The sequence below is a fragment of the Vulpes vulpes genome, chromosome 9 (assembly GCF_048418805.1).
Source record: "Vulpes vulpes isolate BD-2025 chromosome 9, VulVul3, whole genome shotgun sequence".
NCBI classification, from domain to species: domain Eukaryota; kingdom Metazoa; phylum Chordata; class Mammalia; order Carnivora; family Canidae; genus Vulpes; species Vulpes vulpes.
This window is the reverse complement of record NC_132788.1, coordinates 97652508-97679706: the sequence shown is the minus strand read 5'-3', so window position 1 is coordinate 97679706 and position 27199 is coordinate 97652508. Positions and strand designations below refer to the sequence as shown.

At 50.8% G+C, this 27199-nt stretch overlaps 2 protein-coding genes across 11 annotated transcripts in view; both read right to left on the bottom strand.

The window, feature by feature from the left end:
* Positions 1 to 2858, bottom strand: part of ELL (elongation factor for RNA polymerase II) — a 77373-nt gene extending 74515 nt beyond the window's left edge. The window contains exon 1 of the mRNA XM_025989612.2: positions 2672 to 2858. Coding sequence (XP_025845397.1) covers positions 2672 to 2806 — 135 coding nt within the window. The 5' untranslated portion in view covers positions 2807 to 2858. The remainder of the gene's footprint in view (positions 1 to 2671) is intronic.
* A 9169-nt stretch (positions 2859 to 12027) lies between these two features.
* On the bottom strand, positions 12028 to 21528 carry FKBP8 (FKBP prolyl isomerase 8). Of its 10 annotated transcripts, none has more exons than XM_072721174.1 (9): positions 21410 to 21528; positions 19721 to 20046; positions 17374 to 17543; positions 17114 to 17202; positions 16614 to 16834; positions 15822 to 15994; positions 13598 to 13675; positions 12971 to 13102; positions 12028 to 12547 (listed from the first exon to the last, which is right to left on the bottom strand). In XM_072721174.1, exons 2-9 carry the CDS (start codon positions 20019 to 20021, stop codon positions 12461 to 12463), a joined length of 1251 nt encoding a protein of 416 aa, XP_072577275.1. In that variant the 5' UTR covers positions 20022 to 20046; positions 21410 to 21528; the 3' UTR covers positions 12028 to 12460. The 10 variants fall into 10 exon arrangements, with proteins under 10 accessions (XP_072577275.1, XP_072577276.1, XP_072577279.1 ...); XM_072721175.1 differs by having other exon boundaries at positions 16614 to 16831; XM_072721178.1 differs by lacking the exon at positions 21410 to 21528 and adding an exon at positions 21273 to 21320.
* Positions 21529 to 27199: the final 5671 nt, after the last annotated feature.

Below are 27199 nucleotides of genomic sequence, written 5' to 3'. Positions count from 1 at the left end.
CAATTTTTACTGAACAATAATATGCTCCTCACCACCAAGCAGCTTATAAACCAGGAGAGAAGGTCACTCAGCAACAAAGCCCACTAAATCCAACAATGCAATAGCTGGGTGGTTGAGGCAGGCGCCCCAAGGACAGATACTTCCTCAGAGTGGCTAGGGAACACTTCTCTGAGCAAGCACATGACGCTATCTTAGAAGGATGGGTCCACGCTTCCGCTCTCTTCTCTCCCAGAAGTAGCCAAACACAGTGAAAAAGGAGATCTATGGGAGTAGCTGCACTGGGACTCACTTGGGTTTTTTATATTCAAGGAGAAATTGCACGAAACCCAAGTCTAGACGGTGGCAGCTGTGTATATTACCTTCTGCCACATTCCAAGCTGGCCATCAGGTCTGCACAAAGGCAGCTCAGACGCCACACCGCTCTGAAGAGAGAAACCACAGGGGACTTTTACTCAGGCTACTCCAAGAGTTAGGATTACAGGCTCTCTTGGGCCACAGAGAAAAGTTTCACGTGAACTTCCTCTCCAGTCCCCTGCCACATCTGAATCTGTAAATGCCTCTTTGCAATTAAAAGTAAAAATAAAAACCCTCTCCACAAGTTGTCATTGGCAAACCATATAACCACAGTGCTATAGAATAGAAAACTCCAGACACTACTGACAATCGTGTATCAGAGATTTTGTTAATAACCCATACAGTTCTCTGGTCACGAGCTTCTGAGAAAAATGCAAATTTGGGTCACCCTCAAAAGTTTCGCCCAGCTGGCTTGGAAAAGTTCTTCAAGGGAGCCCCTCCTGGCTAATCGACACTGACATACACAGCTGGGCTCCAAGTGGGATGAGCTGGAGTCTGCAGTTACCTTCGCCCTCACATGAGGAAGATCCAGCTTAGTTAGGGGATGTAACTAACACCCTAAATTAAAAATAGCTGTGTGACAGCATGAGGTGGACACACAGGCAGGCCTTGGGGACGACTAGATCAAGCGAGGGCAGCATGGCAGGAAGGCGGAGCTCCTAAGTGACCAGGTACCAAGTTCACCTTATTTACATGACTCATGAGCTATCCCTCAGCTGTTTCTAGGAAAGCCCGCCTTCCTGCAGAACAAGTCAGAATTGCCTAGGGAAAAGACTCCAGACTGGAATTCCACAAGGGAGACTTAAGCTGGACATAGTGTCCTCCCCACCCCTCACCCTTGCCCGACTCCTCACCTGCTAGGGTGCCTTAGCCTCATCCTGAGGAATCCTTTTGACAAGGGAAGACCTCGGTCTTCTTAAAAAAAAAAGACTCCTTCTATGAATAGGAAATTGGGACACCGGGACAGGAAGGAAACTGCCCCCCAAAGTGGGAAGCAGCACGGGAAGGGTGGGCACCAGGAAAGTGGTGGGAACGTAACACAGGAAGAAATTCCCGACTTAGCTAATGGTGCTGAACAAGTCTGGGGCAGGAAGAAAGCCACATTCCTTCCTAGTTAGTCTCTCTCCTCACCCGCCCTCAGCCCCCCCATTCCCAGTATACACAAACACACACACACACACACACACAAACACACACACAGGGAGCAGGGCCTCCCTGAGCCTGACATTAGACCCCTCCTCAACTACTTCATGACTAAAAAAGCCCCCACTTTCCAGGCAACAAGGAAAGGGGCTCCCAAACCACTTCCCCTCAGGTCCTGGCCACTCTGGGCACCTGAAACTTCTGTCCTGACACAAACAGAAATGGGAAGAAGCAGGTTTCTGACCAGGGCCCCAGATGTGCCCCCAAATCAAGCCTGAAAGAAGGTACACAGCAGCCTCCCCCCAACCCACGCACCCTGAGCCAGGTGGCAGAAGTGAAACACCTCTAACTTCCCCAGATGGGCCCAAATCGGCCCCTGAGAAGTCTGAGAGTCAGTAGCCAGGTGCGGTGGCCAGAGCTCCCTCCCAGCTGCCCACTAAGACCGCCCATCCTGGGAAAGGCACCATGCCAGCGACCCCCCGACACACACGTACAGCTTCCCCCCCACCCAAAACACTCCCACTCTCCAAAAATGTCCAGTGAGACAGGGTCACCTGAGAGGGGTAGGGGAGTTGGAAACAAGCTGTCAGTTTCTGCCCAAACTCTCCCTCCCAAGAACCAAGAGTGAGCCCAATTCCAAGGGCTACATTGGTGTTAAAGCCTGCCCTCACGCACAGACTCAGCCTCCCCACACGGACGGAACAGGTTCTCCACAGGTGCCCAAACGCGGTGCCCCACTGACCCACCCTGCCTGGGACCCAGACGGAGAAGCCTCAAGCCTCCCCAACCCCCTCTCCCGTCCCCCAGCTAGGTGAACAGTTCAGTTCCTGCTCAGTGGCTGGGTGAGCCGAGAAAGGCTCCGGACGCCTCCAGGTGCCGACTCAGTCGCCTCCCCTCCTCCTCCCCGCCGCGGACCAGAAGAGCGAGCTTGGGGCCCCTCGGCCCCCCCAGGCCGCCCGCCAGTGTCACCTCCCAGCGCCGTGAAGGAACGCGGTTACCCGCGCTCCAAGCTGGACAGGTGCCCACCCCGCGACCCGTCGGCCCAGGGGCCCGCGAGCAGCACCCGGGACGCCAGACCCCGCGCCCCCAAGACAGGACGCCTCCGCGAGGGGCGCATGAGGCCGGCCTGCGCCTCGACGTCCCCGACGATCGCGCCGGGCCCCACGCCGCTCACCTGGCTGGCGCGGTAGCTCTCGAAAGCCCTCAGGGCGCTGTCGGTGAGCTTCACGTGGAATACGGACACCTTGCTGCCGTCGCTCACCCGCCCGCAAGACAGCCCGTAGCTCCGAGCCTCCTTCAGCGCCGCCATCTTGCGACCATCGCTCCCCCGCCCCCCCTTCCCGGTTCCAGCGCCGGCGCGCCGGCCCCGCCCCGCCCCGCCCCACCGCCCGCTGACGCGCTGCATTATTCATGAGACACGGCTGGCCACGCCCCCTCTGGATCTAATGAAGCCTGCAGTCACCTCTGCACGGCCCGCCGACTGTTGCATTATTCATGAATGCCGCAGATCGCGCCCCCTATGGGCCTGGCGAAGCTCACAGTCACCGCCCCGATGTGCTGCATATTCATGAAGCGTGGATGGCCCCACCTCTCAAGGCACCAGAGGGGGCCACTTCCGTGCCGGGACTCCGCCCCGACACGCGCACACCTTCAGGCCCCGCCTCTAATATGCATAATTCATGACTCAGCCAGGCGAGGGTCGAAGCCACACCCCCCTGGCCGCTGACGTGATGCATTATTTATGAGGTCGCTCCAAGCCTTCCGTCCCTGGTTTCTGTCGAGAGCCATAGCCAGTGCGTGAAGGGGGCGGGGCTGGTGCAAAACACGTGGGGGGCGGGGCCGCTAATAGCGGGGTGAGTGGGCGTGGCTATACAAACCGAGCGCGTGTAGGACGCTGGATTGGGCTAGCGGAGCTTCCCGTAAAGTAAATAGATGGGGTTCCCTGCCGGGGTTGTTAGGGTATTAGGGGTGTTGGGGAGGTGGTGAAGTTTGCTCATGATAAGAGTATAGTTTTAATAGAATAAAATTCTGTATCCTCAAGGTTCCTGAGACATAGCGGTTGTGCACCTTTCCCATTTTAAGAAAACATTTTATGTATCATGACTTCAGTGCATTTATTAAAGTGTCCTATTCAGTGGCATTTAGTACATCCACAATGCTGTGCAGGCGCTACAACTATCTTATTCGGAGAAATTTTCATCACCCCTAAAGAAAACAGCTACCCACCAAAGTCACTCCCCAAACCCACTTCCTAGCCCCTGCAACCACTAACCTACTTACTGTGTTTATGATTTTACTTATTCTGGACATTTCGTATCAATGAAATCATATCATTGACATTCTGTGACTCGCACTCCGTGAAAGACTCAGCATGATGTTTTTGTGAACTTGAATGAAGGCAACCTCATTTAAAACAGTTGGGGGCACCTGGATGGCTGGGTCTGTTAAGTGTCAGAATTTTTATCTCGGCTCAGGTCATGATCTCAGTTGTGAGATCAAACCCCGTGCAGGGCTTTTAGTTGGACCTGGATCCTGCTTAAGATTTTCTCCCTCGCTCTCTGCCCCTTCTCTCTTTCTCTCTCTCTCTCTTTCAATAAATAAAGTCAGGAGTTCAGAAGAGAGAGCTCTGTGCCCTCCTGACTCATTGTCAAATGCAAACCCCAACAGGAAGAAGTCTACTTTGCTACCCCAACAGGATGAAGGATGATTTTCTCCTGGCCCAGCCGATGATAACCTGCCACCACTCAGCCAATGAGAAACTGTCACTACCTTGAACTCTTGCTTTCCTCCAAAGGAGACCCTCCCAAATTCCTCCTTTTCTATAAGGTAATGTTTTATATCCTTTGTTCCTTTTCTACCAATAGTTTTATAGTTTTTCATGTCCTGAGTTACAATTCCTCTACTATTCCTGAATAAAACCCATTTTGCTGGTAAAATAACTGGCTGTTTTATTTTCAAGGTTGATGTTTCCAAGGCGGGTCCTATTGTAGCATGTATCAACGTTTAATTCCTTTTTATGACTGGGTAATATTCCATCGTGTGGATGGACCACATTTTGTTTATTCATTCATCCACTGATGGACATTTGGGATAGTTCCACCATTTCCCTCTTATGAATAATGCTGCTGTGAATACATGTACAAGTTTTTGTACAGTTGAATATTTTCCCTTCTCCTGGGTCTATACCTAGGAGGTATTATTAGGTCCTATGGTAATTCTGTGTTTGATTGTTTTTCACAGGAGCTATGAGAGATTTTATCAATCTCTGATCCTATCAGTGGGGGAACTGAGGCTGGAAACAGCACTGACTTGCCCAGGCAAGCTTCTCTTGGACTCCTGGGTCTCCTAATCTACAGGAAGTTCATGACTTTTCTCTTTCCCTTCAATCTAATTACAAACAGTAACCATGGGATGAAGATTTTGAGCTAAGAGAGGAAAGTGAAGTTCAAAGACCTTGTTATATCTCTACCAAAGTGACCTCCTTAGTTCTGTTCACCACCGCCAAGTTGGCACTATTATCCATTGATCCTCTAACCATAAACTGCTGAGCCCGAGGCAATGCTAGATTTCTTGAAACACTCTCCCATACCTGCCGTTAATATCTCCATTTATAAAAGGTGAAACTAAAAAAAAAAAAAAAAAAAAAAAAAAAAGGTGAAACTAAGAGGTGTGAGGCAGCACTCAAGGGCAGTGGCACCGCCAGCGAGCAGGCTGGCTGGAACTTAAATTTAATATCTTTCTGATCCAGAACCCTCCTGATTAGGCACCTGGGTCCCTTTCCCTATATTTCCTCATTGAACACCCTCAGCACAGGACCTAGCATGGAGTAGGTGCTCAGGAAATGTGTTGAATGAATAAATGACATTTAATTCTCACAACACAGCCCTCAGCCCATTTTGTAGATGAGGAGAATGAGACTTAGAAAGGTTTCACATCCAGCCTGCCTAAGCCTAGGGTCAAGGCTCTGGAATCCTCTATCCTTCACCTGGGATCAGTGCTTCCTACCTGGAAGATGCTAGCACTTGCTCAGACACACTGAGCCCTCTGCCCACTGTCTGGGCCCAGCGGTTTACCTAGGAGCTAGGCCAGGTAAATATTGGAGCAAGCAGGACTGCACTGCCCAGAGGGATCACAGAAGGGCAGGATTAGGTGAGGCATGGGCAGTCTGGAGTGAATGATGGGGAGGATAGAGACAGCTGGACTGCTGAATGGAGAACATGGGAGGAGCCAGCTTTGAAGGCTGACCAGCTCACTGTATGACATTGGGAAATGCATGACCCCTTTCTGAGCCTCTGTGGATTTAGCTCACAGACAACAGTAGTAACACTGAGTGCTTAAAATGTCCCCAGCTCTGGGTTCAGTGCTTGGCATCCAGGATTACCTTCTGGAAACTGAGGCTTGAAGAGAAGATAATTAAGAATAGGGGCGCCTGGCTGGCTCAGTAGGGGGAACATGAAATTCTTGATCTCAGGGTTGAGTTCAAGCCCCACGTTAGGTGTAGGAATACTTAAATGTTGTTTTAAAAAGAGAGGGCAGGGGCAGCCCCAGTGGCTCAGTGGTTTAGCGCTGCCTTCAGCCCAGGGCGTGATCCTGGAGACCCAGGATCAAGTCCCACATCTGGCTCCCTGCATGGAGCCTGCTTCTCCCTCTGCCTCTCTCTCTCATTCTCTGTGTGTGTGTGTCTCTCATGAATAAATAAATAAAATTTAAAAAATAAATAAAAAGGGATCCGTGGGTGGCGCAGCGGTTTGGCGCCTGCCTTTGGCCCAGGGCGCGATCCTGGAGACCCGGGATCGAATCCCACGTCGGGCTCCCGGTGCATGGAGCCTGCTTCTCCCTCTGCCTATGTCTCTGCCTCTCTCTCTCTCTCTCTCTCTCTCTCTCTGTATGACTATCATAAATAAATAATAAAAAAATTTTTTTTAAATAAATAAAAAGAGAGGGCAGAGTGCCTGGGTGGCTCAGTGGTTGAGCATCTGCCTTTGGCTCAGGTCATGATCCCCGGGTCCTGGGATTGAGTCTTGCATCAGGCTCCCTGCAGAGAGCCTGCTTCTCCCTCTGCCTATGTCTCTGCCTCTCTCTGTGTCTCTCATGAATAAATAAATAAAATATTTAAAATAAATAAATAAAATAAAAAGAGAGGAGGGAGCACCTGGGTGGCTCAGTTCTTCAAGCATCTGACTTGATTTCAGCTCAGGTCATGATTTCAGGGTTGTGAGATCAAATCCCACATCAGGTTCCATACTGGGTGGAATCTGCTGAAGATTCTCTCTCCCTCTCCCTTTGCCCCTCCCCATCCCTCTCTCTCCCTTCCCTGACCTCCCCCCCACCCCCACAAAAAAGAGAGAATTAAGAACACTGCAACTATGGGCCGTGCTGCTTAGTAATGAGCATCTCTCCGCTGTATGTTTAATGTCCCAATGGCTCCCAGTGGGACCCCAGGAAGCTGGCTGATCACTAACGGATGGCCCGTGAACACATACTCCACTTGGCAAGTTTATTGCAAAAGCTCTATCTCTACAATGGGAATAGTGATCCTGGTCTGCTGCTCATTCCCTATATGGCTCTGGACATGTCTTGCCCTCCTCGGTGTGCTCACATCATAAAATATGTATAATCACAGCATTTACACAAGAGCCTGGTCCTGGACCATTGGCAAATGGCATCATCATGGAAATCATTATTATTAATGGGTTTACAATAGTTTATCTATGTAATCCCTTTCTGTTATCTATTTATGTTGTCTGCAGCTTATGTGTTTTTAAACCACACTGGGATGAACACCTGCCATTCATTAGTCAGCAATTGCTACCAAACAGCTATTGCTAATACCTGTATTTGTTAGCTACTGCTGCATAACAAAGTACCTCAAACTTAGTGGCTTAAAACAACAAACATTTATTATCCCACAGTTTCTATCAGAAGTCTGGTATGTTTTAATTGATTCTCTGCTCAAGGTCCCATGAAGCTGGCAAGCAAGGTGTTGGCTGGGATGCATCCTCAGATCCAGTAGCTCAACAGGAGGATCCATGTCCAAGCTTCTTCAGGTTGTTGGTGGAATTCATTTCCTGGTGGTTGTAGGACTATGGTCCCTGTTTCCTGGCTGTCAGCTGGGGGCCACTCATAGGTGCTAACCACATGGCCCCCCTCCACCTCAGTAAGACAGCCTCCCTCTATTGAGAGGGAGAATTTTGAATGTTGAATCCCTCTCATATTTCAAGTCTCTCTGCCTTCCTCATTTGTAACCAGCGAGGTCAGGCCCACCCAGATTATCTCCATATCTCAGTCAACTGTGCCCAATAACAACATAATCACAGGAGTGAGATCTGTCCTACTTCTTGTCCTGTGATGATGCAGAATGAGAAATCTCAGGAACACCTTAAAATTTCTGCAGCCTGCAGCCCTTGGAGCCACACCTCTGCACACCTGCCCCACAGCTTTCTACCAGCTCTGTTGCTCCTTCAGCAAATGAGCCTTAAGGACTTTGGAATATACTATTTTGTAGCAGAGAGTATGCAAGGACCCATGAGAACACTCACTTTGGAACACCCCCTCTGCTTGATGGGGCAGCCAGCATGCAGCCCCAGGGTCCTGTGCCTGCTCCACTGCTTCCTCAGCTGGGCATCTCAGATCCAGCAAGTCTAGCTGTTAGATCCATGACTATGGTTAATCACAGTGAAAGGAGAAGAGTGCCTAAGGCAGAGACCAGGAGAAACCAGGCAAGCATCCAGATGTGGACCACTTAATTCTCCTAGCAACCTTTGCAACAACACTCACAGATTACTGCCAACCAGGGAAGCTCACCCGGGCCTGGTTTTCCAGGGTTTTTATTGGGGAGGAGGGCTGACCACCCATGTGCTTGACCTCAAGTCAAGGTGAAATTATGGGACCAAGAGCCCCACCCTAAATTATATTGTTAGCACAGATGATCAGTCAGGACTTCCCAAGAATGTAGACCTGACCTACCAGGTACAGACCAAGGGCCAGTCCTTTCTTGGGAATGTGCAGCGTTTGGACAACCCTAGGCCTGCTTAGTTATTTCTTTGCTGATCTACATCAGGTAAGGCCTTCTGGTGCCCCCCAAACTGCCATTTTGCTTCATGAATCAGCTGCATCATCCTCACCAGGAGCCATGAAGAAGGTAGGGCCTAGATTACCTGGGAACAGTTTGTAGTGATGGCCATCTGAACTGTTCCTCAAAGGTAGCCTGTGTGCTTGCTAGACTCCTAGACAATTCTCAATGTCAGTTCAAACACCTCCATGCCCAGGTGACTGAGGATTCTGTACTAATTTTATTCCACTTACCCATCTGTTCACAAGCATTTATGATCACTCCTTTCTGTCCTCTGCCCAGTGAGGGAGGCTCCCCGAGGAGGACACAGCAGGCCACAGAACAAAACTGATATAAGCCGGCAGATCCCCCTCCTCTAAACACCCACATGCAACAGAAAATCTAGACTGACTCAGGCAAAAACAATTATTGGCTCAAAAGACTAAAGAAATGACAGACTCCAGGTCCAGCTAGCTCCAGGAGCTAAATGGAGTCACTAGGACGTGTCCACGTGTCTCTCTCTCAGCTCTGCTCTCTGGGTAGACTTCACTCTCAGGTCCCTTTGTAGGAACAAAGATAATCACAGCACTACCAGGCCATCATCAACCAGCTCAGCAGCCCCTAGAAGAAGAGTACCTACTTCCCTCTGGCTCCAGAAGTATCAGAACAGGCTTTGATTGGCTTGTTGTGGGCCACATGACCATCTTGGTGCCAGTACTGTGGCCAGAGGGCTACAATGTTCTGATTGGTCAAGCCTGGGTTGCAGACCTACCCCTGAAGGCTGGTGGGGAACCTGGATGGAAAGGCATGAAGGCGAGTTCCACCATGAGAAATAGAGGACACAGGCAGTCAGGGACCTAATGGTCCCACACTGGGTGACCCAGGAGGCTATCCTTTAACGATGACATGACATAGAGGCACGCCAAGGATGCCCCGCTGAAGTGCTCAGATGTGAAGGCTTGCTCTCTTCCCCTCCCACTCACACACACACACACACACACACACACACACACACACACACACAGCTCATTCTATCATGCTCACTTCAAATTCATAGCCCACTGTGAGCTACAGCCCTCAAGGGCAGGGCCATGCTGAGTCACAGCCTAAGTCCAAGTATACGAGAGGCACTGGTATGTGTTTTCATATTTAAGAAAAATCCATCCTAGCTGTCTTCTGAATGTATCACATACTGCCTCGCCAACACAATTTTGCCCATGCCATGCCAGTCCTAGGAGCACTCTTCACGCTTGCCAAAGGACTCCTGGGTCTTCAAAGAAACTTCCATGCCCCTCATCCTGGACACCCTGCCCCCCGCCCCCTTCAGACCATTGAGGATGGAATGACCAAGGGAATAAATACACTAAAGTTCACACTCCTGGCCATGGCATTCAAAGCCTCTCTGCTTGTTTCCCAGCTAGAAGTTGTAAGGAGGTGCAGAACTGGCTGGTGGTCAGAGCATGGGCTCTGAAGGCAGGCTGACCTGGGCCTAATCTTGCCTTTTGTTTCCAGATGATGGGACCCTCCTTTCTGGGCCTTGGTCTGCTCAGCTAATAATGGGCACAACCAAAAGAACTTTGGAGCAAAGCCTGACTCCAGTGTTACTAAAAAGCTACAGCCTTCAGGAGAGCATGCAACCCAATAAGGGACCCACAAAAAGGACAGAGACCCTGAGGATAGAGCAGAGGCCAGAAGACTCACACTTGTCATCAACGGATTTTTAACAAAACTGCCCCAGTAATTCACTAGGGAAAAGAAAGTCTTCCCCACAGATGTTCCTGGAACAACTGGATAGGCTATACGGAAAATGGACCTGAACTCCAACCTCACATTGTATACAAAGATTGACTGAAGGTGAATCGTGATCTCCATGGAAAAGCTGAAGCCATAAACCATTTAAAAGAAAGCCTAGATGGGGATCCCTGGGTGGCGCAGCGGTTTGGCGCCTGCCTTTGGCCCAGGGCGCGATCCTGGAGACCCGGGATCGAATCCCACGTCAGGCTCCCGGTGCATGGAGCCTGCTTCTCCCTCTGCCTGTGTCTCTGCCTCTCTCTCTCTCTCTCTGTATGACTATCATAAATAAATAATAATAAAAAAATTATTAAAAGAAAGCCTAGAAAATCCCTACCAAGTGGGTTCAGCAAATGTTGACAAAAAGCACACAGAATGGTAGAAAAGCAAAACATAAATTGGACTTCATCAAAATTTAAAACGTCTGCTCTAAGAAAATGAAGTGAGCCCCAGAATGAAAAAAATATTCACAATATACCTACCTAACATAGGACTTGTCTCCAGAATATGTGAAGAATGGGCCCAGAAATGAAGCCACTGTGGGTCCCTGGTAGACTAATGCCATGCCAGCACATAAACAGTACTTGGGGATGGTGGCAGCAGTGACCCTCACAACCCAGGCCAGGAAGTCACCCTAGCCAGCCCACGGTCATCAGTCCAGGCCAGCTTCCTAGCCTGAGGTCAGCTAGGAGGGGGCTGAGGCTAGGCTAAGGCTGAGGAGGGGGTATCCTACCTGGGACTCTGCCCCCTCCCAAACTTGGCCAACCCACAGCCCCTATGGCAGCACAACCCACAGAGCCCCCTCCTGTCTGAGTATAAAGTACAACCCTCAAGGGACTGAATGGTGTAGAAAGGAGGAGCAGGTTCAAGCTACCCACAGATCTGTGTCCAGAGTCATCCTCATGGCTCATAGAGCAGAGGCCAGGAGCAGGCAAGTTCAAGGCCTAACCGCTACCTTCTACTGGGTGGCTGTGGCCGGTGGCTTTCCCTCCTGGGCTTAGGAGACAGGTGCAGGACAGACCCTTGTGGTGACCTATTCCCAAAGAGCCCCTTTCCCGGAGGCAGGATGAAGCCGTGAGATGGGCCTCAGGTGCTGTGCTGACAGAAGTTGGAACACTGGCTCTGCCTGTTCTGGTGGCAGCATGTATGGGAAAAGCACCTACAGCCCCAGGTTGGGGGAAAAACTAAAGGAGATCAAGGGGAACTCCTAGCTTCAACCCCAACCCTTCCCCCTAGTCCCTGCAGGATCCAGTTCTGCTGACCACACACTCTTCTTCACTCTGAATGCACCAGGCTCAATCCTGCCCCAGGACCTTTGCACTGGCTATGCTGCTACCCAGACCGGAGCTGTCAGTTTGCAGAGTAGCCAGCCCCCTGTGGTCACTGAGGTCTCAGCACCATCCCCAGTTAGGTCCTGTCAGGATCTCCATTTTCAGATGGGGCAACAGAGACAAGAAAAGTGGAGGAACCAGCCCAGCTGTGTGTGAACTCCTGCGAGATCCAGCTGGGTACCCTGAAAGCATCACCTCACCTCTCCAGCCTCCATTCCCCCTCTGTAAATCAGGTCTGCTGCCATGGTGGCCTGAGAGGAGACACTCTCCACTCTGGTCCATGGCCCTGGATGTGACACGGGCCATCTCTGGCCCAGCCCCAAGTGACAGTGGAAGAAGGTACTGGAGACGGCAGAGTGCGGGGTAGGAGGCTTTATTTCACGGGAGGGGTCAGAAGGAGAACCTGGACAGAGGGCAGCAGGCGGTGTGGGCAGGGGTTGACGCTTGGACAGGGACTGAGTTAGGAAAGGGCTGCCCCCAGGCCTGTTGGGAAGGAGAAACTGGCCTCTGTTGAGACCTAACCCAAGGGGGTGGGGGTGGGAATTGGGTCTGGAGGAATGAGGGCCCCCTCCCTCCTGGCTGGATATGAAGCCCAGGCCCTGCCTCACTTTCCTCCTATAGGGCCACAGTCCCTCCTGGCTCATTGGGGCCACATGGCCCCCACACCTCACTGCTCTCGCCCCAGAGGAGGGGGCTAGATCAGACAGGGCAGTGGACAGGGAGCCTGGGGAAGTTAGGGAGCGCGGGGTGGGGTCCATGGTGTGCGAGGGGGTGGTGGCCGCCTGGGTGGTCAGTTCCTGGCAGCGATGACCACAGAGAGAGCCACGCCCCCCAGGGCAACAGCAGTCGCCCCAAAGAGCCACTTCCAGGGGATGGACTGTGGATAAAGGGGAGGGAAGAGAAGGCTGGAGGGCGGTCAAGATGGATACCCCGGGCTTCAGCTACCAACATGGTCCAAACAGGCCTCCCAGCAAACCACTGCCTGACAATGCCTTTCCCACCTTCTGGCAAACTCCTACTCATACATCAAAACTCAAGCCAAATGTCCCCTGTTCTAGAACACCTCCCCTTCCCCTCTGGAAGAGCTATCATTCCCCACCCTGGGCCCTCCAAGTTGTGTTCCATCTTCTGCTCTAGCCCTGGCCGCATGGGGCTGAGGCTTCTCTGTGTACCGTGTAGTCCAACACAGCCCAGTTGACAATGCTTGCAAAATGAAGAAACTCCTTCTACGTGGTGTGCCCCGCCCTTAGCCCCTGCCCCTCCTCTGAGAGCATCCCTGTGCCTGCCAGCCCCCGCTCACCCAGGCACCCTTGCCAGGACACTTGGCAGGCAGCCGGCTGGGGTTGCCCAGCATTTTCCGGTACAGGGCAGTCTCCGTGCTCCGCTGGGCTGCGTGCTTCTTCACCAGTTTCGATAGCTCTGCGTGGATCGTCTACAAGAGGTGGGTGTCAGTTGGCTAAGAACACACAGTGGCACCAGCCAACCTGACCATCATTTCTGATGTGCTGCTTTTCTGGTGCCCCCAGTCACTTTGGGGCTAGGACCACTGGGCCATAGAAGTTCCATCGGCCCCACCCTGGGCATCAGCAAACTGGACTGCCACCTCTATCTCCCTAGGTAACCAGTGGATGGGGCAGAGCACAAGGTGGCCAGAACACTGGAAGATTTGGGGAGAAAAGCTGAGTTTGCTGATACTGGCCATGTTGGTGGCACCCTTGGCTCTGGGACTCCTTTGGGAGAGGTGAGCCCAGACTACCTATGCAGGGGTGATGGGAGTCTCAGCAAGCCGGCTGGGGCTCTCTGGCCACCCACCCCCTCGCTGTCACTGCCCAGGCTGGGGCACCATAGGGAGAGCCGCAGCCAAAAGGACAAGGGGAAGACCACAGGATGGCAGGGCAAGACCCAAGCTTGCCTCCTTTCTACTCACCTTATTGGAAGGTTCCAGCTTCAGGGCTGCCCTCAGAATGGGGATGGCCTCACTGTACTCCCCTTGCTGGGCCAGCACCTGTGGGAGGAAATGGATGGCATCACAAGAGACCATGATCTTCTTCAAAAGACTCAGCTCTGCCAGGCTCCTGGCCACCTTGACTAGTCCCAAATTTATCACCAACAATCACCCCACGGATCCAGCCACCCTCATATCTTTCCCAAGCCCTCAGAACTACATAAGTGCCCACTGGGTTCAGTGTCATCCCAATCTGCTCCTTTCCTTGCATGTCAGTCTCATCCTTTGCAGGAAACCTGGGTGGTGGCCTCAACCCTGGCTGGCTCAAGAAGCCAACTGAACATTTCCAAAGCTTTGACTACAGTGAATGATTCAGAGCCAACCAATGAGATCCAGCTGGAACTACTCTGGTGTCACTGAGAAACCAGATACTAAGCAGGGAGGATGGAAGCCTTGAACTTTTGAGCGGACAGGAAGAAGCATCTTGGTCACCATGAGAGGAAAACCTACAGCAATCAGGCAAAGCATCCCTACAACATTGTTTAACACCCGGATCCAGCCATGCCTGAAGCAAGCCCCTTGTACTTGACAGTTTTATAAACTATTAATTCCTCCTCTTGCTTGAATCTGATTTTTTTTTTTTTTTTTTTTTTTTTATGATAGTCACAGAGAGAGAGAGAGAGAGGCAGAGACACAGGCAGAGGGAGAAGCAGGCTCCATGCACCGGGAGCTCGACGTGGGACCCGATCCCAGGTCTCCAGGATCGCACCCTGGGCCAAAGGCAGGCACCAAACCGCTGCGCCACCCAGGGATCCCCTCGAATCTGTTTGAGTAGGTTTCTGTAACCTAAAACTGGCAATGTAAATGTGTGTGAGGCTACATGATCAGATAATCCCACTACCCCCAAGAAGATTATAGATCCTTGAGAAAAATAGAGATGGCATCTTCTTTCCACATTTCAACACAGACCCCTGCACACAGTGCTTAAAAAATGCTGGTTGGAAGGAGGCCCTATTCATGCCTCTCATAAACAGGCTAGGTGACCCACAGTTTGCTTTTTTTTTTTTTTAACACTATTTTTTTTTAAAGATTTTATTTATTTATGAGAATACACAGAGAAGACAGAGAGGCAGAGACACAGGCAGAGAGAGAAGCAGGCGCCATGCAGGGAGCCTGACGCAGGACTCGATCCCGGGTCTCCAGGATCACGCCCTGGGCCCAAGGCAGGCACCAAACCGCTGAGCCACCGGGGCTGCCCCTACAGTTTGCTTGTATTTCAATTTCCTTAGTTCACTGCTGAAAGGTGCTGAACCTCTCCCCAAAACACACACAGACACAGGGGTGGGGATGAACAGAGATGGGGCAAAACCAATTATGATCAAGTCTACACAGGCAAAATTCATCCCTACATTCCATAGCACTTACTGGGCTCCCACTGTGTACCTGGCCCTGTTTGCAGGGCTAGAGATTTACCAGTGAGTGAAACACACAAAATCTCCAGCTCCTAGTAAGGGACATAACAGCCACGATGACGCCTGCCTGTGCTGACGGCAACACCGAAAACATGAAGATGGGATAGGGGGTCAGGTGGGCACGGCAGGGAGAGCTTCCTGAGGAGGTGACATCAGAGCAAAGACCTGAAGGAGGTGAAAGAGGGATCCATGGGGGGATCTGACGTATGAACATCTCAGGTGGAGAGCACAGCCTGTGCAAAGTCACTCGGGTGGGAAGAGACCTGGCCTGGGCAGCAAGCAGTGAGAAAGCTGAGCAGGAATGGAGAAAAGAAAGAGGAGAGGTAGAAGGCAATGGTGGGAGGACCAGATGACTCAGAGCCCCAAGGGTTGCCATGAGGATTTGGCTTTCACTCTGTGAGACAAGTGAACCACAGAGGATTATATGCAAAGAGCAGTCACCAAAGGGCCACTAAGTAGTGTCAGGTATAAGAGGGAACCTAAGACCTAGGGTTCAAGTCTGGCCTCAGTCAATGAATTGCTGTGTTTCAGGCCACACCTCAGCACCTGTCTGGGACTCAGTATCCCTACCTGTACCCCAGAGAGCTTGGCTGGTTGACACCTATGCCTGTCTCAAATCCAGAGTTTAGAACCAGCCCCGCTGTCCTAGGTTGGGGAGAACTAGCCTGCCCAGCCGTAGCTTATGCTCATCTGCCCACAGCTTGTGGTCCATCCATCTGCAGCCTGCAGCTTACCTTGCCCTTGCGGAAAAGAGCCTTGATGTTGTCAGGCTGGTGCTCCAGCACAAGGCTGCAGGAGCGCAGCGCTGCACGGTAGTGATCCAGCTTCAGCTGTGAGGCCGCTAGGTTGTTCAGACATTTCACCTTCAGCTGTAGGAGCTGCTCCTCCTCCTCGAATGTCATGTCCACTGTGGGAGGATGGCGTTCAACCATGGCAGTGGTCACCATGCTGCCAAGCCCCCACAGCCGCCCATGTGGAGGGCCAGCTGGCTTCTACCCCCAGGGAAAGGCACCCCACACACTGTGTCACCCAGGCCCTGGTGGAGGGGGACTGGGTGGGGAGGGCCTCAGAGAACACAAGTCACAAGTCACAAGAGACTGGGGAGAGGGGCTCTGAGTTCCTGGGGGCGGGGCCTCCACCATCTATTCCTCAGAGGACCTCAAGCCTCTCCCGTCTCAGTTTCTGTATCTCTAACAGGGGCCAAGACCAGCACCATCCTCAGGGCACTCCTGAAGGGTAAGATAGAGCCTAAGCAACGCAAAGGCTTAACCACAGGGCACATAGTTGAGACGATCTACAGTTACCCACATTCTAACACCTACCTGAGTTCTGTAACATTCCACTGATTGGGGACATACCACACAAGTCTACAGTGGACCCTAGCCTAAAGGTTAGGAATAGTTGGACATCTATCCATATTCTGGAATACTCCAGAACATTCTGAGTCTGAGGCCCTCTGTGGCTTGATGTTTCTGGCACTAGTGGATGCCTTCACAGGGGGTGGGGGGATTTGATGTGGCAGTCACCTTTGGCGCTAGAGGTGATGGCCTTGATGGCGAGGTCGTAGGAATTGGCCGCCAACACGAAGTCGGCCCGCTGGTAGTGGGCATTACCACACTCCCGCTTCCGGTTAGCCAAAGCCACACGTTCCTGCCCTGTGAGCATTTCCAGGTCAGGCCCATCCACGGCAGTCTTCAGAGTCACCTCCAGGCACAGGGCCGCATGTGGGGGGATGTATGGGCTCCTGCTGGGGGATGGAGCAAGAGCAGCACTCAGACCCAGCGGCCGCTACGAATGAACCGTCATACTGGGTTGGCTAGGGAGCAGGGGGAAAAAGGCTCAAGACTTGGGAGCTGGCCCCACCGTCACCCCCTCCTCAGTAAAGCAAAAGGGAAGTGACTTGCCACCCATGAGCTACCTGATTTTATGAGTGACTTCCCCTCCCTAAGTCTGTTTCTTTTTCTATAAAATTGGTAAGCAAAAGGGTCCCCCACAGGGAGGGATCCTGCTGGTGACAGGTTCTCACCTGCCCTGGGGGCCATAGCAGTACTTAGAATCAGCAGTGACCATAGCTGTCTCCCCCACATCCATGAGTGGAACGCTGAGATCCAGGGCCTGGATATGTGGGGGCAAGAGAGTCAGGCTCAGGTACAGAGTAGCAATGCCATTCCCGCTCTGACCCCACATCTCCCTGCCCCCCAGCCCACCTCCTCCCCCTCCAAGCCGCAGCCCCAGCCTCCTCCACTGGGCCCTAGGCCAGATGCCAGGCCCCTTGCCCCCTCCTACCTGGATGACGTCGCAGTCGCCCAAGGTGAACACCAGCTCTGGCTCTTCCTGCACCCGAGTGCCATTCTCCAGCGAGGTCTGCAGCTGTACAGTGACCACCTGGCCTTTAGCTGGGCGGCTCGAGCCAGGTGGGCCTGGGACCAGCGTCTTCTTTCGTAACAGCCCATTCCCTGTCGGGGAATCAGGGACAAGCAGTCTGTCACTGGGCAGGTCAGATGGGTGCTTGCTCCCCAAGCACTCCTCTTCCAGCACCCTGCTGAGCCTCAAACAGCTGCCCTGCCACTTACTGGATAAGTGACCCCATGCCTCTGGGATAGTCCCTGGCTGGACACTAGGCATGAAAGGGTGATGATAATGGCTGCCAGCATGACCATTACCTTAAGAAAATTAAGACAGCAAAGGCAAAGAGCTGAGAAAAGTCCTCCCGCCCAGCAGAGTCAGGCTGACAGGGATGTCCAGAAAAGACTCTGGAGCCACCCTCCACTCCCTCTCCTGGCTCCAATCCAGCCCTTCAACATTTGGGCCTCAGTTTACCTCGCCATGAAATGGGGTCATCAGGGGGCCCCCTGGTGACACCCAATGAGCACTTTGCTTGGTTAGCAGAGTGCCCGTGACACCAGGAGTGAGTCCCTACCAAAGCACAATGTCACCAAATTTAAAAGTTAAACAGAGCGAGAAGACCTATAAGCAAAGTGCCCCTAATTGCCTCACAGCCCACATTTTCCTCCATGCCCCCGTAAATCAAAGGAATGGCCAAATGGTCATGGCCAACAGCCACTGATCCTGCATGAGGCCCAGCACCTTCACGAATCCACTCAAGGAACCCCCAAAACAAAGATAGCTAATGTCATCCCACAACAACCACTGAGACAAGTGAGGGCTTATATCTGTGAGGCCTGTCATCGTAATATCACCTGCAATCACCCATATTCTGACATTTACCTGGATTCTATACTATTCTAGTCTGGAATATACCATAACTCTGAACGGACCGTAGACTGAAGGTGAGGGACAGGGAAATATCTATTAATATTCTGGAATATTCTAGAATGTTCCAAATTTCTGTACAGCTCCCCAGCTTGTATATGCCCCATATCTGGTCTCAGAACCACTGATCTAGTGGATCCCTAGGAATCCTGTGTCTTTAAGTTCCTGGGCACTAATGGTGGATGTGCTGGTAGGGTTACAAGCAGCCACTACCTCTATTCAGGATAGACTCTGGGCAAATCACATGCCCTCTCAAGGCCTCAGTATCCTTGTACGGAAGCCCAAATTCTGACCTCAGAAAGCAGCTGGCTCAAATATAAATGGACAGTCAGGTTTGTGCTTAGAGGCACAGCAAGGCAGCTCTTAATAACAGTAGAGGAGACCTTCCTAAATTCTAATATAGCAAAGGAAGCTGTCTGTTGAGCAAACACCTCCACTTCTCTGAGCCTCAGTTTCCTCATTTGTAAGATGGGAATATGGTAAGAATTACATCAGAGGGTTACTGTGAAGCTAAAATATGATGCACAGGCCCTGCACAGAACCAGTGCTTAGTAAATACTACCTGGTGTTATTTTTTTTTTCTTTTTTTTTTCTTTTTTTTTTTTCTGGTGTTATTTTTAGAAGTAATGTTTCTATTAGCAGTAGAGATGATATTAGTAACAATTCTGTGTTATCAGTATCAGTATTATACGATACTATTGCTTTAATATTAGTATCAGTGATCCGATTAATGATGTTTTACTGCTACATTTATTAGCAGATTCTAACATTATTTAACATACTAGATATCAGCACCAGTAGCAATATGTTTCTCTAGTTTCCAGAGTTGCTATCATGGGGCACATGGTGGGCCACGTGTGTGGGTTCCCCTAGTTTCTTCCTTGCAGGACTTCTCTGAGCAGTTACAATGAGCTAGACAGAGGACTGAACAAAATAGGATGTTCACAGATCTATTTGACCCCCAGACACATTTTCAGGGGACAAGTACTCACCAGACAAATATTAAAAAAAGCAGCAGTGGGGGCTGGGAGTTGCCAGCACCTGACATACTGGCTGTGTGGCCCTGGGCAGGTGACTAAGCCTCTCTGAGCCACTCTTAGCAGCTCTGGGAAACAGGAACATAACACAATGTGCATGTGCGTGTGTGCATGTGACAATGAAAGGGGTTCTTAAATATGAAGTGTCTCAACCAGTTGCCGGTGGCTGGCGATCACCGTGATTACATGTTTAACTTCCAATCTACTTCATAGCAGAAAGGGGAAAAGGAGGCTCAGGGGAGAGGAGGGCCTAGGCCAAGGTCATTTCTGATCCTGAGCTGTCCAGGCCATTAGGGTCAACCCAAGCCACCCCTGCTCCTTACCCAGGATGTCCAGCCACTCATCCGGAGCTGGGGCGGGCTCGGGCTCAGGTTCCATGGCGGCCAGGAACTCTCGGGCCAGGGCCCCAGGTTGCTCAGCCTCCTCCAGTGGAGGCTGCCCCACATCTTCAAGTGGTGGCAGCTCACTCAGGTCTTCCTCCTCCTCCTCCTCCTCTTCCTCCTCCTCGCCCTCTGCGTCTTCCACCCCATCCAGCACCTCGAAGTCCTCAAGTGGTGGGACCCCAGCAGGCGGTGGGGCAGTGGGCTCAGGCCCTGAGGCAGAGGGCTCAGCACAGGATGCCATGCTGCTGGGGGGACGGGAATTGGCCCTGGTGGGGGGAATGGATGGGGTAAGAATTCCTCTCTGCATCCATTCACCATGCTGCCAATCATCTGCTATGTGACTTGGAGGCTCCAGGCCTTAATTTCCTCATCTATACGGTGGGTAAAGAACAACCTGGGCTTGACCCCACACATCAAACCCTGAGCATCAATCAGTCCCAAACAATAATAACTGTTATTACAGCTAATTATTTTATAGTTTTTACAAATACCCAGAGAAGTAGGAAACACTCCCCTCTCCACACCATATCTTGCAGAAAAGGCAATTGAGGCCCAGAGGGGCAAAGCCATTTGCCCAAGGTCACATAGCAAGGCAACTGCAAGGGACAGAATTTGAACCTGGGGCTTTATCTGATTAAATGCCCAGAGGGGGTACTGGGATTTTGTTAGAGGGACTGAAGTCTCAGGAAGTCTACTTTTAGAGCCCAAAGGGAACTGAATTTTTTACCAGGACTCCCTACCTCCAGCTGCCTCTTCTCCTAAGGGTTGCCACTAGAAATCCCAAGCCTTTTCTTTCCATACCGACTCTAATGCCACTTCCCCAATACCAAGGACCCTGGCGCAAACCCTTCCCTGGGAGCCCTTTCTCCTAGAGCCTCCTGACCACTCTCTCCAAGTAGCCTCCTGTACAGAAGTGGTCAAGACCCCCACGGCATTCTACAGCCCCCTCCTCGGGCTACCAAGAACTCCCCCTCTCCCCCAGGCCCCAAGCTCGGAGGTCGTAGAGCCTAGCCATCATCCTAACCCACAGCATCTCCCTAACCCTCACCTGCCTGCTCCTTCCGGGCTCCAGCCCCATTTTCTGAGACCCTCCCTGCCCCCACCCCCACAATCCCCTGCGCCCGCATACTCGCTCTCCCCCCTCCCCCAACCACCGCCCCCAACCCGGGCAGCTCCCCCGAGAGCCGCTCAGTCGACCCGTAAACACCCTGATGTCCCCAGACGCTCCTCTCCCAATCGCATAACACCCTACGCCCTCCAGACACCCCTCGCCTCGACCTGGCTCTCCGTCAACCTCCCACCCAAGCTCCCAACGCCTCATGCCTGTTTGACGCCACCACTCTGGGGCCCCCGACCCCCCGCACCCTCGGGGCCCCGGCCCTGCACTTCTCTGCCAGCACCGCCCCCACCCACTCCCCTCAGCCCCCTTCGGCCCCCACCCCCGGCCGCCCGCGCTGGGCCGCGCCCCCTCTAGCACTCCGACCCTCCGCACCCCCCGGCTCGCCTCCCCCCGGCGGCCCTTGGCCCCGCCCATCGGCCCCAGCCCCCGCCGCCCCGGCACCCAGACCAGCCCCGGCCTGGGCAGCGCCCCCAGCCGGCGCAACCCTGCCGGCGCCCCGGGACACGTGCCTCCGGCTCCGGGACCCCCGCCTGGGGTCCTGCGCCCCCCTCCCCGCCCCCAGCCGCGGCCGCCGCGCCTCGGGAACCAGGCTCGGGCGCCCGGCCCCGCCCCCACCGTGCCCATTGGCCGCCGCTGCTGCGACTGCAGCACCCATTGGTCCGAGGGCGCATCCGTCGCGGGAGCAAGCACCACCCCCTTCCTGCTTGTTTCCGCGGGGCGTTCTTAAAGGGGCAGAGGCTGCCCCTCCACCCCGGGCGGGGGCGGGGGCAGGGGGCTCTCTGGATAGGAGTTCCTTAGCCAATCCGCGTCGCGCTGCTTAGCGGGACTCACCGTTCCGGTCTGAGCTTCATCCCGCTCATCTGCGAAATGAGGATAAACACCCCCATCCATGCACTTTCACATTGTGGGGTGGGGGGACTTTGGGGAGGACAGTCCTAAAAGGTATTTCTTTGAGGAGCTCCGATTTGACCGTCAGGGCAGCTCTGGGACTGTTGGATAAACCCACCCTGAAGCCCTAGTTACAGATGTGGACCCAAGGTCTCGAGGGGGAGCGATCACCCAAGGGTACACGGAACCCCCGCCCCCCGTGTGGACTGTCTAATCCCCAGGAGGGTGCCTTTTGCGAACAAGAGCTCAATTAATAGTTGAACGACTGAGCCAGGAGGGCTGCTGGAAGGAGTTTCCTTCCTTGCATCCTCTGTTGAGGGGTGCACCCTCTGTTGAGGGGTGATAAGATACCCATGGCATCAGGAGAAGGTGGCAGCTTCGATTAGATGGGTTTTCATGGATCTTATTTTGCAAAAGGGGAAATACTTACTCTTCCCTCACTCTGTTTTACTTCCTTCCCAGGAGTTACCCAAGCACAGAATGATCTTGTTCATTCTTTTGCTTCCCTCCCCTTATCCCATGCTGCTCCATCCTGGAAAAGAATTTTTCCTGTTTTGTCTCCACTGCATCCTTGAATGAAGCCTAGCACCTATGATATGGGAGTACAATAAATGAGTGAATAATTGAATGAGTGAATGAATGAATGAATGAATGAATGAGTCACTGTCTATTGGAGGTACCTAACCCTGGAGGAGGTAACTGCTTTTGGAGACAACTAACCTGTCAGATTGGAGCTCCTTCCAAGGTCACCTCCTACAGGAAGCTCTCCATGACCTTCCCAAACAAGGTCTGGTTGGCTGTCCTCTTAACATGATAAACCTCTACTTTGTAACTGATTTTATGTCTGTGCCATTATTTAACTTACCTCTGCCTTGCCCATTAGATTGGAAAACCCCCATAGTCTGGGAAGAGTCTGTTGTTTGTCATTGTTTTAGCACTGAGGCCTACACAGTGACTGGCATAAAAAGAGAGGGGGTGGGGGAAATTCAGGGAAATCTTTGTGGTTGGTAGGAAAGCAGGCCAGTTAGCCAAAGAGGTGCTAGGACAGTGAGGACATATAAGAAATTTCCTGGGAAAGAACATCAAATAAACCCTGGGTCACCCATGGTTCTGAGGGACTTGGACTATTCCCTGACCATCTCTAAACCTCAGTGTTTTTATCTACATAGTGGAGTCTCTTACCCATCCAGCCCCACCTCTGTTATAAAGGCTGGAAGAACTGCAATAAACAATGATACTAATAAACAACTAAGTTAAATATAAACTAATAACAGCAACTATTGCAACAATAATAGTCATAACTGACATTCAGACTTCACAAGTGAAGGCAAACACTTCATGTATATTTCATCCTCCCATCAGCCTTATGAGACAAAGGTTGATATTTGGAGGCCATCTCATTGACTGCCTAGTAGTATTGCAATTGTCATAGTTTCCTGGTAAACTGGACTTTTTATTGTTATGATATGCTTCTCTTTATTTCAATGTTTTTTGCCTTAGAGTGGACTTTGTCTGATATTAAGGTGGTACATCTGTCCTCTTTTGGCTCAGTATTTTTTTTTCTTTTGGCTCATTTAAAAAATGCTCTATCCTTGGGGATCCCTGGGTGGCGCAGCGGTTTGGCGCCTGCCTTTGGCCCAGGGCGCGATCCTGGAGACCCGGGATCGAATCCCACGTCAGGCTCCCAGTGCATGGAGCCTGCTTCTCCCTCTGCCTGTGTCTCTGCCTCTCTCTCTCTCTCTCTCTCTCTGTGACTATAATAAATAAATAATAAAAAAAAAATTAAAAAAAAAATGCTCTATCCTTTTGCAACCTTTACCTTCCAGCTTTCTGTACCCTTATGTTGTATGTGTGTCTCTTGTAAGCAGCACAGAATTGGGTTTTCCTTTTTGATCTAGTCTACCCATTTTTGTCTTTTACCTGGAGCATTTGGCCTATTTACATTTAATATGATTATTGACATATGAAGACTTAAATTTGAGCTCTTGTGTGTGTTTTCTCTGAATCACCTGCTCTGTGCTCCTTTTCTCTCCCTGTTCTTGCTTTCTTTAGGATTGGATGCATGTCTTTTCGGTAAGACAATTGTGATCTTACAGATGGGGAAACTGAGGCACAAAGAAAGTAATTGTCGTGTTCAAGGTCACAGTGATGAAAAAAAATATAGGCCAAGGTCTCTTCTCCTATTGAGCTTCTATTCCACCCAGGGAGCTGGATATTGCATAATGATTCAGGTAAGTATCGAATTGCAACTGTGATAAGCACGAAATAGGAAATAAAGCTTAAAAAATGGTAGAGAGAGGCTTCCAATTTCCAGACTTAGGCCTCCCCCCAAGAATGTCTCTATCACTGGTCTGAGTGTTCCCATCACTTTTCACCCTCTCCCTTGAACACACAAAGAAAAAAGATATTTTCTTGTCTCTACTCCACTGTGTATAAAACATTTGGGGCCAGCCAAGTCCCTTTAACCTTGACTTATAGCCCCCACCCCTTCCAGGACCCTGATAAATGTTTCCTGGCTTCCAACAGAGGCTGAGGGACCAATGGAAAAGCTTGTTTTTTCCAGTCTGGGCCTCTTCTACTGCAGCCCTCAGACAGAACCATGGTTCCCAGCATGCCCTACCCAGGCTCTTCCCTCAGCATTGGCTGCTGCCTGACTCACAGAGTTCCACAATTCTTACAGAAGTCAAAGGCGCACTATGTGCTTTCGCATCATCCTACCTTTGCTCCTGTAATTCTCTCAGTCCTGAATGTCAGAACCTAGAAAACTCCTAATGCTACCTCAAAACCCCATCCAGATGTACCTACTTCCTTGCCCCCAAATGAGTCCTCATACCCCACTCTTCAGGTTCCTCCAGGCTTGAGTCTCTCCTCTTTATAGCCCTGCATTGTTTTCTTTGGTACTGGGATTGTCTGTGTCAGACTGTGTCCTTTGATCCTCAGGGCTAGGCAGGGACTGAGTACTCTCTGGATCCCCAGAATATGGGCCACCCCCAGGGGAAGTGCCTAGAGGGCTTACTGAACAATTTTTAATACTGTTGAACTAAATATATAATAATCCTGGTCCTCATTAACTTTTCAATGAATGACGGCAGCAGAATATGGGAGTAATAATACTTCATCCTCAGTTTACTAAGGGCTTGTAGTGGGCCAAGCCTTATTATAAGGAATTAATCTGTATGCTTTCATAAGGTTAAGCCATTTGCCCAAGTCTACTCAGTTAGGATGTGACAGAGCTAGAATTAGAACTCAAATATGTTTAATTTCAGGGGTCTTAAAGAGTCTTCCATGTACCCAAGGGCTTTTGAGAGATCTCTCAAGCTCTCAACAACCTTAAGAGGCAAATGCTATGATCACTCATAGTTAATAAACTGAGACATAGAAAAATTAGATGCAAACATATCATATACACAACATAAGACCTCAACAACTAGTGATAATTAATTGCTAACATTTATTGAGCAAGTACTATTTGCCCTGTTTTGTTTATGCATTTAACTTGAATTATCTCACTTAAAGTGCATCTTTGAATCAGTATGAACTAATGGTTTTCAGTATACATAAAAAAGAACATATAGATAAAAAAAAAACATATAGAAATATAAATGTTTATGCATTGGTTAGTATACATATGTATATTTTTTAACTCTTGCTGCCGAGAGGGTCTCTGAGCAGACACCCCAGTAGCAGTGAGCACACCCAGCACCCAGACCTTGGTTTCTCAAAACCATTCTCCAAGAAAAGGAACCAGGGTCTTTGGAGAGATGGCTGATTCCAGTGATATCCCAAACCAAGCATGGAACATCTTGCAGTGCTAAAAGTAAGGAAGTACTCAGAGAAAGATGGAGACATATTATTAAATTTAAAAAAATTATTTAAGGGAGGAGGGGCCAGTGAGAAAAAGGAGAGAGAATCTCAAGTTGCCTCCCCACTGAGAGAGGAGCCTGATCCCACAACCCTGACATCAGGACTGGAGCCAAAATAAAGGGTTGGATGTTTAACTGACTGAGCCACCCAAGTGCCCCCCCAAATGGAGGCATACTGAAAGAACATAGAAGCTAACCTAAAGGGGCAGCAAAGTAACTAATTAATTGTAGGAGATGCTGGCTGGCTCAGTCCTTAGAGCATGTGACTTTTTTTTTTTTTTTTAAATTTTTATTTATTTATGATAGTCACAGAGAGAGAGAGGCAGAGACACAGGCGGAGGGAGAAGCAGGCTCCATGCACCGGGAGCCCGATGTGGGATTCGATCCGGGGTCTCCAGGATCGCGCCCTGGGCCAAAGACAGGCGCCAAACCGCTGCGCCACCCAGGGATCCCGAGCATGTGACTTTTGATCTCATCCTGGGTTCAAGTCCCACCTTGAGCACGGAGCCTACCTAAAATAAAAATTAAAAAAAAAAAAAAAAAAGAGGAAAATAAGAAATAATTGTAACCCACAAAATAAAATGCTCATGAGTTCATATTGACATAAATACTTGAATAAATGTATAACTAGAGAAGAATGGACAGCTGTTGTTTATAATAGAATTCCAATTAATGATTAATAAATAGAAAATCACCATAGTAATTGTTGCCAGCAAGAACCATGGATGGATGCTAAAACTAGTGGGTGAAAATGTATTAAAAAAAAAAGTTAGGGTGTTTGCATGGTCTCTTGAGGTATCTCATAAGATACTTATTGAAAGGGATGAAAGAGTAACTTAACAGTTGAGAAACTGGCAGACATTGCTTTAAGCAAGTAACCAAAGTCAACATCACCAATGAGACACATCAATATCCTATGACTCCAGATATGATGTATTGAAAAAGACACAACACCACTTCTGTGGGATTCCTGCCCAAAGTGAGAAACTTCAGTCTAATCATGAGGAAACATGGGACAAACCCATATCGATGAGTAGTCTACAAAACTAGCACTCTTCAAAAGTACTAAGGTCAGGGGATCCCTCGGTGGCTCAGCGATTTGGCGCCTGCCTTCGGCCCAGGGCGTGATCCTGGAGTGCCAGGATCGAGTCCTTGCATTGGGGCTCCTTGCACGGGGCTCCTTGTGTGGGGCTCGTTGCATGGGGCCTGCCTTCTGCCTGTGTCTCTGCCTCTCTCTGTGTGTCTCTCATGAATAAATGAATAAAATCTTAAAAAAAAAAAAAAGTATTAAGGTCATAAAAGACTAGGAAAGACTGAGGAACTGCCACAGAGTGGAGACTGCGGAGACACGACTAAACGCAACATGAGATCTTGGATGGGATCCTGGACCAGAGAAAGGTCACCAAAAGCGGAGAAGGGATTTCTGAACTAGATGAATCTGATTCCCAACCTAGAAAGCAGGCTGCCTGGGTCTGGCTCAACCACAGGCCACTTGAGCACCGCGTGACCTTGAAGTCCCTGCCGCCGTCAGACCTCAGTCTTACCTTC